General features: G+C 42.6%; 2 protein-coding genes across 2 annotated transcripts; one reads left to right on the forward strand and one right to left on the reverse strand.

Annotated features, from left to right (window-relative positions):
• Nucleotides 1–2,059: 2,059 nt before the first annotated feature.
• Nucleotides 2,060–4,799, forward strand: LOC128716154 (tyrosine-protein kinase Src64B). Its single transcript, XM_053811074.1, has 4 exons — nucleotides 2,060–2,282; nucleotides 3,261–3,474; nucleotides 3,550–3,803; nucleotides 3,877–4,799. The coding sequence occupies exons 1-4, from the start codon at nucleotides 2,060–2,062 to the stop codon at nucleotides 4,797–4,799; spliced, it is 1,614 nt and encodes a 537-aa protein (XP_053667049.1).
• Nucleotides 4,800–11,667: 6,868 nt separating this feature from the next.
• Nucleotides 11,668–12,855, reverse strand: LOC128713746 (adenosine 3'-phospho 5'-phosphosulfate transporter 2). Its single transcript, XM_053808613.1, has 2 exons — nucleotides 11,900–12,855; nucleotides 11,668–11,836 (listed from the first exon to the last, which is right to left on the reverse strand). The coding sequence occupies exons 1-2, from the start codon at nucleotides 12,853–12,855 to the stop codon at nucleotides 11,668–11,670; spliced, it is 1,125 nt and encodes a 374-aa protein (XP_053664588.1).
• Nucleotides 12,856–13,162: the final 307 nt, after the last annotated feature.

Consider the following 13,162-nt stretch of genomic DNA (forward strand, 5'->3'; position numbering starts at 1 on the left):
AACAACGTAATATTCATTGATTAGAACCAAGAAAAGTAAAGCAAACCATTGACCATGTAAAAGCAGCGTGTTTTTAAATGCTTTTGCTGGTGGTTTTAGACTAAAAGCGTCAGTTGTCTTTTGTTTAAATACGCTCTAACCCCGAAAATGTTCTGGTTTATCGGGTTTTGTACCCCGGTTGATGTGATTCCTTCAGTACATGCCACACAAAATGTTGCTCCCGTCGTCTTTTGCGGTCGTTCTTTCCATGGTGGTGTTGCGGTACACTGTATTTTCAGCGAAGTAATAGCCACACATTGGTGCAAGAATTACCACGCATTATTTCGTGGTGTGATATCTTCGCTCGCGTCACCATGCTTTTGTTACACCGCAGTTGTTACTCGTTACACACCACCCAGGGTCACCGTCTTACGATCGCAAATATCCATGCTTGTGTATGCGGTGCTGCTGCTGCTACTACTGCCGATGCTTCCCCGGCATCGTCCAGACGTGACTTCATTTTTAAGGGGGCGTTTTGGCAGCAGACGGCATTACAAATTTTATTTCTGCTATGGTTTGCATTAGTGTTGCCGCTGTTGAACTTTGGCTTCGGCGCGTTTTTTTTCAATGATATTGTGTGTGTTGGGTCGTACAGAAAAGGATGTAAACATTGGAATCTTGTAAATTCATTAATTATATCGTTTGTCAACGAAGTTCCTGCAAAACGATATATTAAATATTCTTTCCTTTCTCATCTAAAAGCCAGTGCAAGTTGTATTAAAATGATGATTTTTCTTACTTTCTTCTCTTCCGCACAGATCTTTTCATCATCAGCGGTAAAAAAACGACTGTCCATCCCAAGGACTCCAATACTACACCCAACGTTCTCGAGCAAACCGCACCGAAAAAACTTTCCCAAACACTATGATTGCACTGGTCGCGGAAGCGAAACGAGCAACAGTGACAGCAACGACGTCCAAAGAATCATTGCAATTTGTCGTTGGCCGATTTGCATAGTTGTAGCACAAAGTTTCCCAAAGGAATTCTGCTGTTCGCGTGTAAGGGGAATCGTGGTGGTGGCATCATCATCGCATCGAATCAGGAGAGAAAGCACATTGCTCGACCGAACCCAGAACCGAAGATAGACTCCTCTGCATGACGAGAAGGACATTCCGTTCCGTGTTCAGCCGACACAGCACCAAAGTGTAGCAAAACACATTCCCACCACCAAGCAAAGAACGTATACCATACACAGACACACACACCGCACTACGGAAGATAGCGAATGTTGTTATTCGCTCAAAGTTTAGCGCTTGTAGCAGGGTTGGCTAATGAAAAAAGTTACCAACCACGATTACTACTACCACTGCCTGCAGCAGCTCGCCTGACACTGATATAGCTGGAGCTTGGACACGATTTAGGAGAGAGCGGACATACACCAAAAAGGATACACTGTTGTAGTACCATGTGAAGCGGTTAATAGTTTTGCGAGACCTTACGAGAACTAGTCTCGTCTCATCGTGCATACCTGGTTAGCAAAGTGTTCGCCAGACTTGAAGCAATTATAATCCATTCATTAGCTCGAAGAGAGGAGTCACGAAAAAAAAAAGGAAAAAATCCACTTTCAACTGAGCCTCCAACACAGATACGCACGTGCAGGCTGATTATCTCCCCAAATGAGGATTCCTTCAACGAGCACCACACGTTCACGGTTGCTGTCATCATCGTTTTCGGTTAGTTCGCTAACATCGCCACCATCTTCATCCTGTCCGGCACTGAGTTCGGCAGCATTTGCACCGATACCGGGCTATCCGTGGGCTCGATCCGATAGCCGGACGTGAAATCAAGCAGTAGTAGCAGTCACAACTTCAGCAGCAACACCACCAACCAGCACCGATAGCTGATAGAGCAAGGGGAGCAGCAAATAGCTTTTTATTCCGTGAATACATAGCAAAAGGGTGCACGTGCGGTGAAGATTTATTCTCCCCGTTCAGGAGAATAGCAACACATATTTACAGCAGCGCGGGCGAATTGCTAGAATCGTTTCGACTTTCCCGCCCCGTTCCTGTTGCGCTCAACGATGGGCAATAAATGTTGCAGCAAGCGACAGGATCAGGAACTAGCGCTTACCTATCCCGGCGGCTACAAGAAGGGTGATAGCAGCTTCAACTCAAACCTCTCCGGACCGAAGCACAATAATGGTGGTTCGATCGATTCCCGGTACACACCCGACCCGAACCGGGGACAGCTTATAAAACACCCGAAAGGTGGCGTAGACATCATTCGGCCACGGACTACACCACGTGAGTAGTTTCTACATATGGTTTCGGACAAGAACACTGAAATTAAGAATTTGGAGTCAGAATTGGAATTGGAAAAAAGGATAAATCCTGTCCAATCTCAAACAAGAAATGTATCAAATCGAACATAATACAATTTATGTCACAAAATGGGTAGCTCAACTTCAAATAGATGTCGACTAGACACGACAGGACCGGTCCAAAATCCCATGCGGACCAAACCCCCGTACGCAGGACTGACTATCCAACTACGGGTAAATCAAGTCAAAGAATGCCAGAAATGGCGGCCCTAGACCTCTTGAGGTTGCTGTGCAAATAAAGATGTCATCTAATTTAATCAAAATACTTAATCTCTAACTATGCTCTGTATTAAACTTCATTTGATTGTATCAATAGGATGCAAACCTGCGTGCGACTGTTACAGCTCTATACATGCTCAATGTAAGACGATCTTTTGTTTCACTGTTTTGAAGTGGAATTTCCAAAGCATTAACGTCTACTCTTCGTCGTTGTGCTTTCTTCTTAGTCCAATGCGTGTGCCTTTTATACATCAAGTCGAACGGTCTTATCTATTGTGGACTAGATGAACCTGTCTATAATGCCATGAAGCAGCACACAGTCTATTGTGGTTGGATGATGTTGATTACATCAGCTGTACTTACGGACCAAATCGTGGGTAGCTAATGGTTTCGGATCAGTTCGAGCACGGGTCTTTTTCTTATCGCGCACTTATGTTCTTGATACCATATACATCACCTCGGAGGTCAACTAATATGAGATGCTGGCAATGGTTAGGGATGCAATATTGTTTTGCTATTATGAGGCTATCAGTCAGAGCAGCAGCAGCATATGAGTACATTATGCGTAGAAAGGTTAAAAAGTAGCATTTTAGCGATGAATGTGTTTATGAAATATAATTATCAAATTCTCGATGGCTTCCTGCTTGTATTAATAAACGTTTAATTTTTAATTTCTCCCTAGTTCTGCCCGGTCATAACACGAGAAGGATAGTGGTCGCGCTGTACAACTACAATGCCCGCGAGGAAACGGACGTCAGTTTCGTTAAAGGGGACCGCATGGAGGTCCTGGACGATACGGAATCAGACTGGTGGCGCGTAGTACATCTAAAGACCCGTCAGGAGGGTCTCATTCCATGGAATTTTGTCGCCGAAGATCGCAGCGTCAACAGTGAAGAGTATGTATCTATCCCCTCTGGAAGTGGTCTGTTCCAAATGTTGTACTAATGCAAAATCATCCCCTTTGTCTACAGCTGGTTCTTTGAGAATGTGTCACGGAAAGAGGCGGACAAATTGCTGCTAGCGAATGAGAATCCCCGCGGTACCTTCCTGGTGCGACCGTCCGAACACAATCCGAATGGGTTCTCACTCTCGGTCAAAGATTGGGAGGAAAGTCGAGGCTATCACGTGAAACACTACAAGATCAAACCACTGGACAATGGAGGCTACTATATTGCAACGAATCAAACGTTCCCATCGCTACCGGCACTGGTTATGGCATATTCAAGTGAGTGACTACGATATATTTTTCCCATTAATGCCGCTATGATAATCTCTCAATTTTTTGTCAAATTTTGCAGAGAATGCTCTCGGACTGTGTCACGTACTGTCTAGTCCTTGTCCAAAACCACAGCCACAGGTGTGGGACCTAGGGCCGGAACTGCGCGATAAGTGGGAAATCAATCGCAACGAGATCCAGCTCATCCGCAAGCTCGGTCACGGCAATTTCGGCGAAGTGTACTACGGTAAATGGCGAAACAACATCGAGGTGGCGGTAAAGACGCTACGCGAAGGTACCATGTCCACGCAAGCCTTCCTGCAGGAAGCGGCCATTATGAAAAAGTTCCGCCACAGCCGGCTAGTAGCGCTGTACGCCGTTTGCTCCAAAGAGGAACCGATCTACATCGTGCAGGAGTACATGTCCAAGGGCAGCTTGCTCGATTTCTTGCGCACCGGTGATGGACAGTTCCTGCAGTTTGAGGATCTGATCTATATTGCCGCCCAGGTAGCGTCCGGCATGGAGTATCTCGAGCTGAAGCAACTGATCCATCGGGATCTTGCCGCACGGAATGTGCTGATCGGTGAGAACAACGTGGCAAAGATCTGTGATTTCGGGCTGGCACGCGTGATAGCGGACGATGAGTACTGCCCGAAGCAGGGTTCCCGGTTCCCGGTTAAATGGACCGCACCGGAAGCGATCGTGTACGGCAAGTTCTCGATCAAATCGGATGTTTGGTCGTACGGTATACTGCTGATGGAGCTGTTCACCTACGGTCAGGTGCCGTACCCGGGCATGCACAGTCGCGAGGTGATCGAGCAGATCGAGCGCGGCTACCGGATGCCAAAACCGACGGCGCACCATCTGCCGGACGATATCTACAGCTTGATGTTGAAGTGTTGGGATGCGATACCGGACAAGCGACCAACGTTCGAGTTTTTGAATCACTATTTCCAGAACTTTACCATCACCTCGGAGGTGCCGTACCGAGAGGTGCAAGATTAAAGAGGGCAGTGGCGTGAGAGAGTCGCTTAGGTTAAGAATCATAAGGACGCGCGTAATGTGCACATACGCGGCATCAGAAACATACATACGTACCGTTTCCTGTGTTCTTCTTTCGCCAACACGCACGCACTAGTTCCACGATCGAGCTTTTATATTTTGTTTTCGCGTTGTGCCTCCACCATCCAGTATGCTTCTAGTTCCTGATCAAAGGTAGATAGAGGTGTGTATAGGTGGAGAGAATATGTAGCTGTAGCAAATTGCTACAACGGAATGTTACCGAAGCAAAAGGGTGCGCACAATTTCATCTAATTAGTTAGATGTGGCAATATTATGTTTTTCTTTAGGTCCTTTTTGCTCATTCTCGCGATAACGATAGAATCAAACACACACATCCAATAGCATAATTAATAGCTGCGATATCGTTCAGCTCCAGTTGCCAATACATTGAAATGCTGTCTAATCTAATGGGTAACATCCCCCCAATGGTGTGGATGGCCGATGATGATGATGAGCTTGTGTGATCACACATACACATCTCTATTATTCACAACTTTGCGCGCATTTACCGATGTGGGAAACTACAAGTACTCTTAGGTATGACAAATATTTTAGTAACATATTCAACCGGGGTGTATTTAGTGCACCAGAAACGACCGCTGCTGTGTGGCACTCGAACACAATCAATCGTAACAGCGCCAACATGACAATGACTCGATCCCCGTAGCTTCTAATTCGACAGGAGAGAGATGAGATGACACGTGAAATTTATGTTATCTTTTTGCGCGTAAAAAAGTTAAAACGTGAAGATGCATGAAAAGAAAATAAATAAGAACGTTAAGAAAACTAGCGCGCGTGCGTCGCGTAGAAAGAAGAATCAGGAGTACAGTGGGGTACAGGCTTTTCCTGAACGTTATTAGTTTTTAAAATGATCATATTGCTTAAGAAAGTAAAAAAGAATAGTAGTAGTAATTAAAACAGAATATTCGGGAACTTTTTCTCCACACGCTAATCGATGGAGAGAGATAAGGGGAGACATGAGAAAGGAGCATGGTAAAAGACGATGACGATTTGCAGACAGATACGAGGCGAAACTATCCGAGGATCGGTTAGCAGTTAACTAGAGCAAAGATCGATGATAGGTATCGCTTTTGTGAATGGAAAAGACCCACAAACGCACGTGACGGAACTCTCGCTTTCCCACCCGCTCTCTGTAGTCCACCTTTCCCGCCCTTTCTCGTCCAACCCACATAAATACGTGTGTGACGTTACGGAACTTTCGTGAAATAAGAGTGACAAGAGAAGCGCAGACAGGGAAGCGGGGGGAAAGAGAAAAAAGAAAGAAAAAAAAACCAAAGTTCAAATGTTATTCTTCTAATTCTAAACTTGTGTAAACGTAGGTTTTGAGATTTATTTTATAAACGGAAGAAAAGTCCAAGGAAGTAATGTGCATATTACAATGAACGATCATACCACGATCGCACATCGCTGGGTGTATTGGGCTAGTTATGATTGGGCAGTGTAGGAGCGCTATTTGTGTAATTAATATAAATAGGTTTTTGTTTGTTTGTTCTGTCTCTACAGCTTTCGTTTCCTTCAACTGCGCGCGCTGCACATTTTCATACTATGTGTGGTAAATTCGATTACTCTTGATGTAAGACTAGACAGCGTTCGAAGAGAACAGAACTAAATCAATCTCACAACATAATGAAAACGCCAAACAAGTGAAAGCATTAAACCAAAAAGGTTTAGAACAACTGGATAATCACCGATAGGACAAATGTCTTAAGGAACTGTTTGTTTGCTGTAGTTTCTTTTTTATCGGTTTCGACATCGATTTTGAGCGGTTGTTTATTTTTTTTTAGAATTGAACTGCACAAAGAAAGACATTTTTATCCTACGTTTTTTTGTTTTGTATGTAAACTGTAACAAATCGAAGGCAAATCTGTAGTCCCCTACTGGGCGTGATGATACCACTAGGAGTTGTTGTCCTCTCTACGAAAAGCTCTGACAAGAGTGGCTAGTATTATCCATGCTTCTTTTTTATTGTTTTATCTACACATACATATTTTTATGAATTGACAAAACGAAGATTGAGTCTTTTCTGTGCGCAATGGGAGGAAATCAAACCCCTCCCTATTATGGAACAATGGCGCCACTATCCTCTGAGAATCATATGTGTCTTCAAACTGCCATAGAGAGAAAAGGGTACACACGCGCACATAGTGAACTCTGCCTACTAATTTACAATTCCTCAAAACTTCTTCTTCCTGTTACTTCAGTCGGTTGTTTTTTGATACGTGTTTTGTAAGTCTGTTTTGTAGTGTTGTGCATTAGCGAAGAACGGAAAAAGCGCAAAGTCGAAACTTATATACATAAAAACAAAAACAAATGTAGTAGTTATTTCCTCGATGATATACAACAACAAGAGCATAAACCGAACCGGATACAATAATGAACATGTGCATTTCGACAGGTTTCGATCACAACCCATCCACACCACATCCAAACACAAGAAGGCATCCATGCCGGGATGTCAATTTTATCAATAACGAAATGAACTTAGGAATGAAGGTAAAACATACACAACAGGAGGAAAAAGCATCGCGCACACACCACCCAAAACGTCACAGCTGCTACTATTACAGCTAAACATAAGGGAGAGAAAAAAAATCCAATATACGAAGGTAGAGACATTACATGGTACGCGTAACTAAAGCATAAAGTAAACTCTAAATTAAATTAGATATATTCGAGCATATGTAAGTGAAAATGGATCGAAAAGTGGAAGAAACACAGTACCATTAATCAACGCAGCTATAGGATTGTACCAGATGCAGTCAGGAAAAATGGTGAAAACGAAAATAAAAACAAAAACACTTGAAACGCCAAACTTCTCCCCAAAAAGTACATCATCAACATCATCAACTCTGACCATACGCACATCTGCCGCCGTGTGTCTCACTATTCGGGTCGCCTTTTTTCAATGATCGATTGTTGGGATCGGGCGGCATCGATCGGGAAAATTTAGTAGCTCCGCGATCTTTAGTATGATATGATGACGATTTGTAGGAAGAAAGACAAGGGGATAACCTTTTTACAAGTACCTCCCGTGTGCGTGTGTTTCTGTCCTTCCTTGCACGTTGATCGTTGCTTGATGCGTGTGGTTTTGATCCATTTTTGGCTGGGAAGACAATGAACAAAAGCAAACATCCGTCTGGCCCACAATTGAACAGAAACAATCTTTCAACTATAAAGGTTTTTTTTGCGTTTTCGTAGTGAAGAAATAGCCAACACAAACAGGATATTAGGAGAAGGACATTTATACCCATTGCCTGGCTCTTTGTGCAGCCACCAACCGGACACGTGTGTACGCGCGAAGTCTTGTTATGATACCGTTTTTTTAACCTAAACACTATAACCCACTATAAAACAAAGGGATTCCATACATAAACACACACACACAACCATAACTCTGCACCCAAGCCATTTACTCTAGAGAGCAAATCTATTCCGACCAAAGGTACAGTGAAATAAAGAAAGCATCGGAGTTTTTTTAGGAACAAAATGGTATTTCATAATGAAACGTTTCCAATCAACAAAACCAGCCACTAAACCAGCTAAAGCAGCAGCACACCTTTGACACTTACCTTTACACTAAAGAGAGCGATAGAGAGATAGAAAGTGAAAGCAACAGATCAAAGGGAAAAAATGTTTGAAGATTTAAAATAAAAAACCCCATTACCTTATCACAAACATCTACAAAAAATACACACCCACAACTTTAGCTACTTTTACTCATTTTCACACAGAAAGCTATGGTAAAGATACAACAACAGAAGAAAAAGAAAAAAATACAAATAAGTGATTACTAATTAAACAGAAAGAACAAGAAAATGGAACAAAAACCAGTAAACTACAGTTAATACTACTAATACGAACGTGTTTTACCGAAGAAGTTAAAAGATCGAAGTTTCTTTTGAAAGGAACAAAAAGAAAAGTGGAACGTCACAGTTATCAAACTACCAAAAACAAAACAAAACCAACCAACACAAATCAATAAGCGTAAAGTAAATCGAAAGAAAATTAAAAAAAACACTTGTAGCATATATATATATATTAATAATAGAACAATCGGAAAAAGGGGAAAGAATTTTTTACTAATGCAAATTATTATAAACGAACGCTGTGTGCAGAGGTGGAGCATTTTATACAAACAAGAAAGTCAGTAAAAGGAAATTTAAATAAGCAAAAGAACAAAAAAAATCAAATGGGTAAATAGAATTGCAAAAGCGAAATGCGAACAAAACATCCTCTCATCCATAAACCATTTCTTATAGCATGGTGTGGAGACAAAACACGCAACTATAACTATACAGGGTGAGGATTCCTTACCAGCATACGTGCACAAATGTGCGCACACAACATACAAACGCAAATGCCACACTTTACAGTCAATCCTACCAGTATCTATTGCCGCCATGCCATGCCAGCAGCCAGCAGTATAAATTAGCATGTTCTCTTGATTTGGTTTTAAGTACATACGAATGATCCCGAGAGTATGGCAGAAGGTTCATTGTCCTAATGGGTTCTACACAATCAATCGTGTTCCACAAATGCGCAAATGAGCCACATATAGGAAGATGAAGCAGACGAAGAAATAGTAGATAAGTGTAGTAGGAAAAAACTAGTGCGTGAATACTGTGGAATGAAAAACAAGCTTGCAACAATGCCTGGACACAACATGTTGTGCGTCTTTTTGATGATCACTACCACCACCACCCAGCAGTAAATGGGGGAAAAGGATGGCGCCTAAGTGACTTTGTAAAAATATGGATCCCCACGAGTCCCGCAAACATCCACAAAATGAACCACAGAATCGGGTACAAGCGTGGCGTATCGGAGTATAAGAACTCGGTGTTTTAATGGTTTTCTTGTTCTGTACCCGATTATATACTAAAAACAGAGCACGATCGATCGGTTACAAAACGCCCGGCAAAAATATGAGAATCAGTGCAACAAAACACATGCCTCTTGCACAAGAAGAAAGTAGTAACGAGGATGTTGTTGGTATGTGTGTGTGTGTGTCTATTTTTGTTTTTTCTCTCGCAGGATAGCCAGCATTAATTCGTACGTATAGAAGAAAACACAAGGAAAACCAAAACAGTGGTGGAATGAAACAAACAATGGAAATTAAAGTGAAAATTGAAGACAACAAAAATAGTATGAATGCGTTTTGGTCAGAAGTTATCGACAATTGTTGCGAACGGATCGGAGAAAGTTGTTGGGAATAATTCTATCTTCTCAGGCAACGACTTAATAACCGACAGATATAGCCTGTTGTCGATCCACTCATAGTTAAGCAAGTCATGTTGTAATGGTGAAGTTACCAATCCGTTTCCAAAAAAACTAAATTCTCATCCACGACTGGCTGCATCCAATCTTCGGCAGGTCAATCTTGATCCAGCTAACAGATTCGCAGTGTAGTTCTATGCCAAGCGACCCTTGATCGCATCCTTGCAGGGTATGAGTTCGACATAGAGGATTTCGTATCAGAGTGCAATATATTTGAGTTGAGCGCTTTGAATTGAATTGAATTTGTCCACTCTTGGCTTAGCTACGTTTCATGTCTTGTTGGAGCCTTCTGGATTCTAGAATCTGGCATCTGGATTCAGCCCATAGTAGGCACGATTCCTCATGCGCCTCCGGATTTCGCTGGTTAGGTTGTTATCTAAAGTTACGATCGTACTTTGGTAGTAGAATTTCTCAACTCGTAGAATTCAACTAGAACTAGACAAGTAGATGTTTTCTTCGCATTGAACTTTTATCCAATTCTTTACGCTTCGCACACCATGTTCCATTACATCCGATCCGGTGATGGGAACGCTAGAGTGGATCTACGAATCTATTTCGATACCGACGCTGCTGACAACTGCGAAATCCAATGTGGAATCGACTCCAGAGACGTACCCAGTATCGATCAAGGAGTTGATACCACGATGCTCCGGACTTCTCTGATTATTCCAGAGTGATCCAAACAACGTACAACATCTGCCGAGTACTACCAATACTTCAGATCATTCAGGAACGATCAAATTTTAGGAAAATTATTCGTTTGTTGTACAAGTCTCAGTTTGTATGTCATGATCAATTGGTTTTCCAATATTTTTCCTCTGGTTATACCGCATCTATCGAGGTATTTCGGAATTATTCTATCGATTTTTCGTTCAGATCGATATTTTTTTAAGTTTACCAACAATTTTCCTTTTTCGTTTTCCATGCGGAAATTTTACAATTTTTCACAGCTGTTACCGTAAGTTTTTCAGGAAATTTTCGTCGACTTTTCAATTGCTTGAAGTGCTTGAAGTTTTCTCGTAGTTTTATTAGGTATTTTTTGCAGTTTTGTGATGTTTACCACATAAATTATAGCAAATATCACGGGTCTTTTTCGTAGTTTTCCTTGGGTTGCTTTTGCAAACTACAATCGAGTCTTCAATTTCCTAGGGGTTGCCCGAATGTTCTCTATTAGGGTTCCACAACTTTCATTAAACAATGATGAAAAGTGTGGAGGAACTATTCTGCAATTCATCCTGCGCAATTTTTCAAATTTAAAATTTGGGTTTATCCGACTCAGAGAAAATTAAGATTTTACCTATCTGTAGTGCATGATAATAGCGCAACGCTAAGGCAATCGACTACCTTTACACTTGCTAATGTACCATTTACGTTTAACTTGTTTAAACAATCCGAAAATTGTTTCATTCCCTTTTTTAGCGCATCTACTTTAAACCTGACCTATATCTAAGCGTGTCGTAGTTTGGAATATTGTTTGCTATAGCTATAACTAATGAAGCCCCGCATCGGAGCAGAATCACACTTCCAGCAGAGACGTTTTGGCACCGTCCTTTGTCGGCTGTCGGGATATTTTTCGGTAAACCGTGTTGAGCATCCGGCCCAAATCGGCAAAGGTAAGTTTGCTGCGTTTGCTGTAAACGTTCAGATAGATCCCGAACACGACGATAAGTCCGGACCAGAGATATCTAAAATGGAAGGAAAGACATTTAAATTTTAATTGTTTGATAGAAAGCAAATGTATTACTTACTGTATGGTGAATGGTTTGCTGAAGAACACGAATGACAAAGCAATCGTCACAGCTTTCCGCGCAGTCGTAACCGTGGCTGCCAGCGGTGCACCGCACGTCCGTACCAGCGTCAGTACAATCTGAATACCCAGATAGCCGGTTAAGCTGAACAGGAACGCATAACCGTACGTTTTCATCGGGTACTCGGCACAGAATACGACCCCCTTTACCAGATGCCCGGACAGTAGCATTATCACAGCCAGATACACAAATCCAATGCCGTAGGAGTAGATGACGACTTCATTGTTCGGTGCCCGATGCTCCCTCATCGCTTTCTCCTGGACATTTCCGATCGCTGCATCGCACAGCAAAGCCATTGAAATTAAGAACACACCAAAGCTGTTGAAGTCGGGCTGCACCTTCGAGTCGGCCAGCGTGAACAGGATCAACCCAAGGCACATGGCAAAAGCGGCGAAGAAATCCATTGGGCCGTGCTTCTTGCCCTGAATCAGCACACTTCCCACCAGGACGGGTATTAGCTTGCAACACTTGAAAATAACCTGCGTGGGGTAGTTCAGGTAACCCACGCTCGAGTTGGACAGACCCATCGTACCGAGGGTTAGAAAGGCTAGTAACGCGTACGTCCTCATCGGAATGCAACGCGGAACGGTCGTTTTCTCCAGCGATCGTTCAATGTACCCAAACGCGGTGTAGTAAGCAAACTGGACCAACGTTAAATACCATCCGTACGGGCGAAATCCTTCCAGCGTGAATATTAACTCCTGCATGTACCCATACACCAGATAGAGGACAAACACACCGGCACAGCATAGCAGGAACTGAGTGGTTCGGTTGTAGTGTGTCAGGTCGAAAAACAGCACCTTGATCTGTCTCTCCGGTGACTGATCGCGGTTGTTCCGGTTGCGGTTAAGGTCCTTGTCGCCGAGATAAATCACCTCACTCTTTACACCGGCCATCATGGAGGTATTCTTTATAATTGGTGCACGTTAAAGCTAAACACGTTCGTATTATATCAACATCATTGATATGATCTTTGAAGAGTACAGTTTTGTTTGAGCAAGGCTTAATTACTGCATAATTCTTAGCACTTAACTTAACTTTACGCGTGGAATATTGTGAATTCCTGTAGTGTAAAAAAATGTAAACAAACCGGGGATTCAACTGGATTTGACAGTTCTCATAGGGCCTGTAGAAACAAGGTGGGCAACTATCTATCGATCTTAGCGGGTTAATTGTTGCACGGTGGGTGAAGGTAAGGAATTA

This window comes from Anopheles marshallii, chromosome 3 (assembly GCF_943734725.1).
Source record: "Anopheles marshallii chromosome 3, idAnoMarsDA_429_01, whole genome shotgun sequence".
NCBI lineage: Eukaryota > Metazoa > Arthropoda > Insecta > Diptera > Culicidae > Anopheles > Anopheles marshallii.

What these genes read in the sequence shown, in the direction of transcription:
- LOC128716154 (XM_053811074.1), top strand. Translation starts at nt 2,060, where the DNA reads ATGGGCAATAAATGTTGCAGCAAGCGACAGGATCAGGAACTAGCGCTT. An exon ending in TCGGCCACGGACTACACCAC is followed by an intron (nt 2,283 to 3,260) that starts GTGAGTAGTTTC and finishes ATTTCTCCCTAG; the next exon opens with TTCTGCCCGGTCATAACACG. An exon ending in ACTGGTTATGGCATATTCAA is followed by an intron (nt 3,804 to 3,876) that starts GTGAGTGACTAC and finishes CAAATTTTGCAG; the next exon opens with AGAATGCTCTCGGACTGTGT.
- LOC128713746 (XM_053808613.1), bottom strand. Translation starts at nt 12,855, where the DNA reads ATGGCCGGTGTAAAGAGTGAGGTGATTTATCTCGGCGACAAGGACCTT. An exon ending in AGCAAACCATTCACCATACA is followed by an intron (nt 11,837 to 11,899) that starts GTAAGTAATACA and finishes CTTCCATTTTAG; the next exon opens with ATATCTCTGGTCCGGACTTA.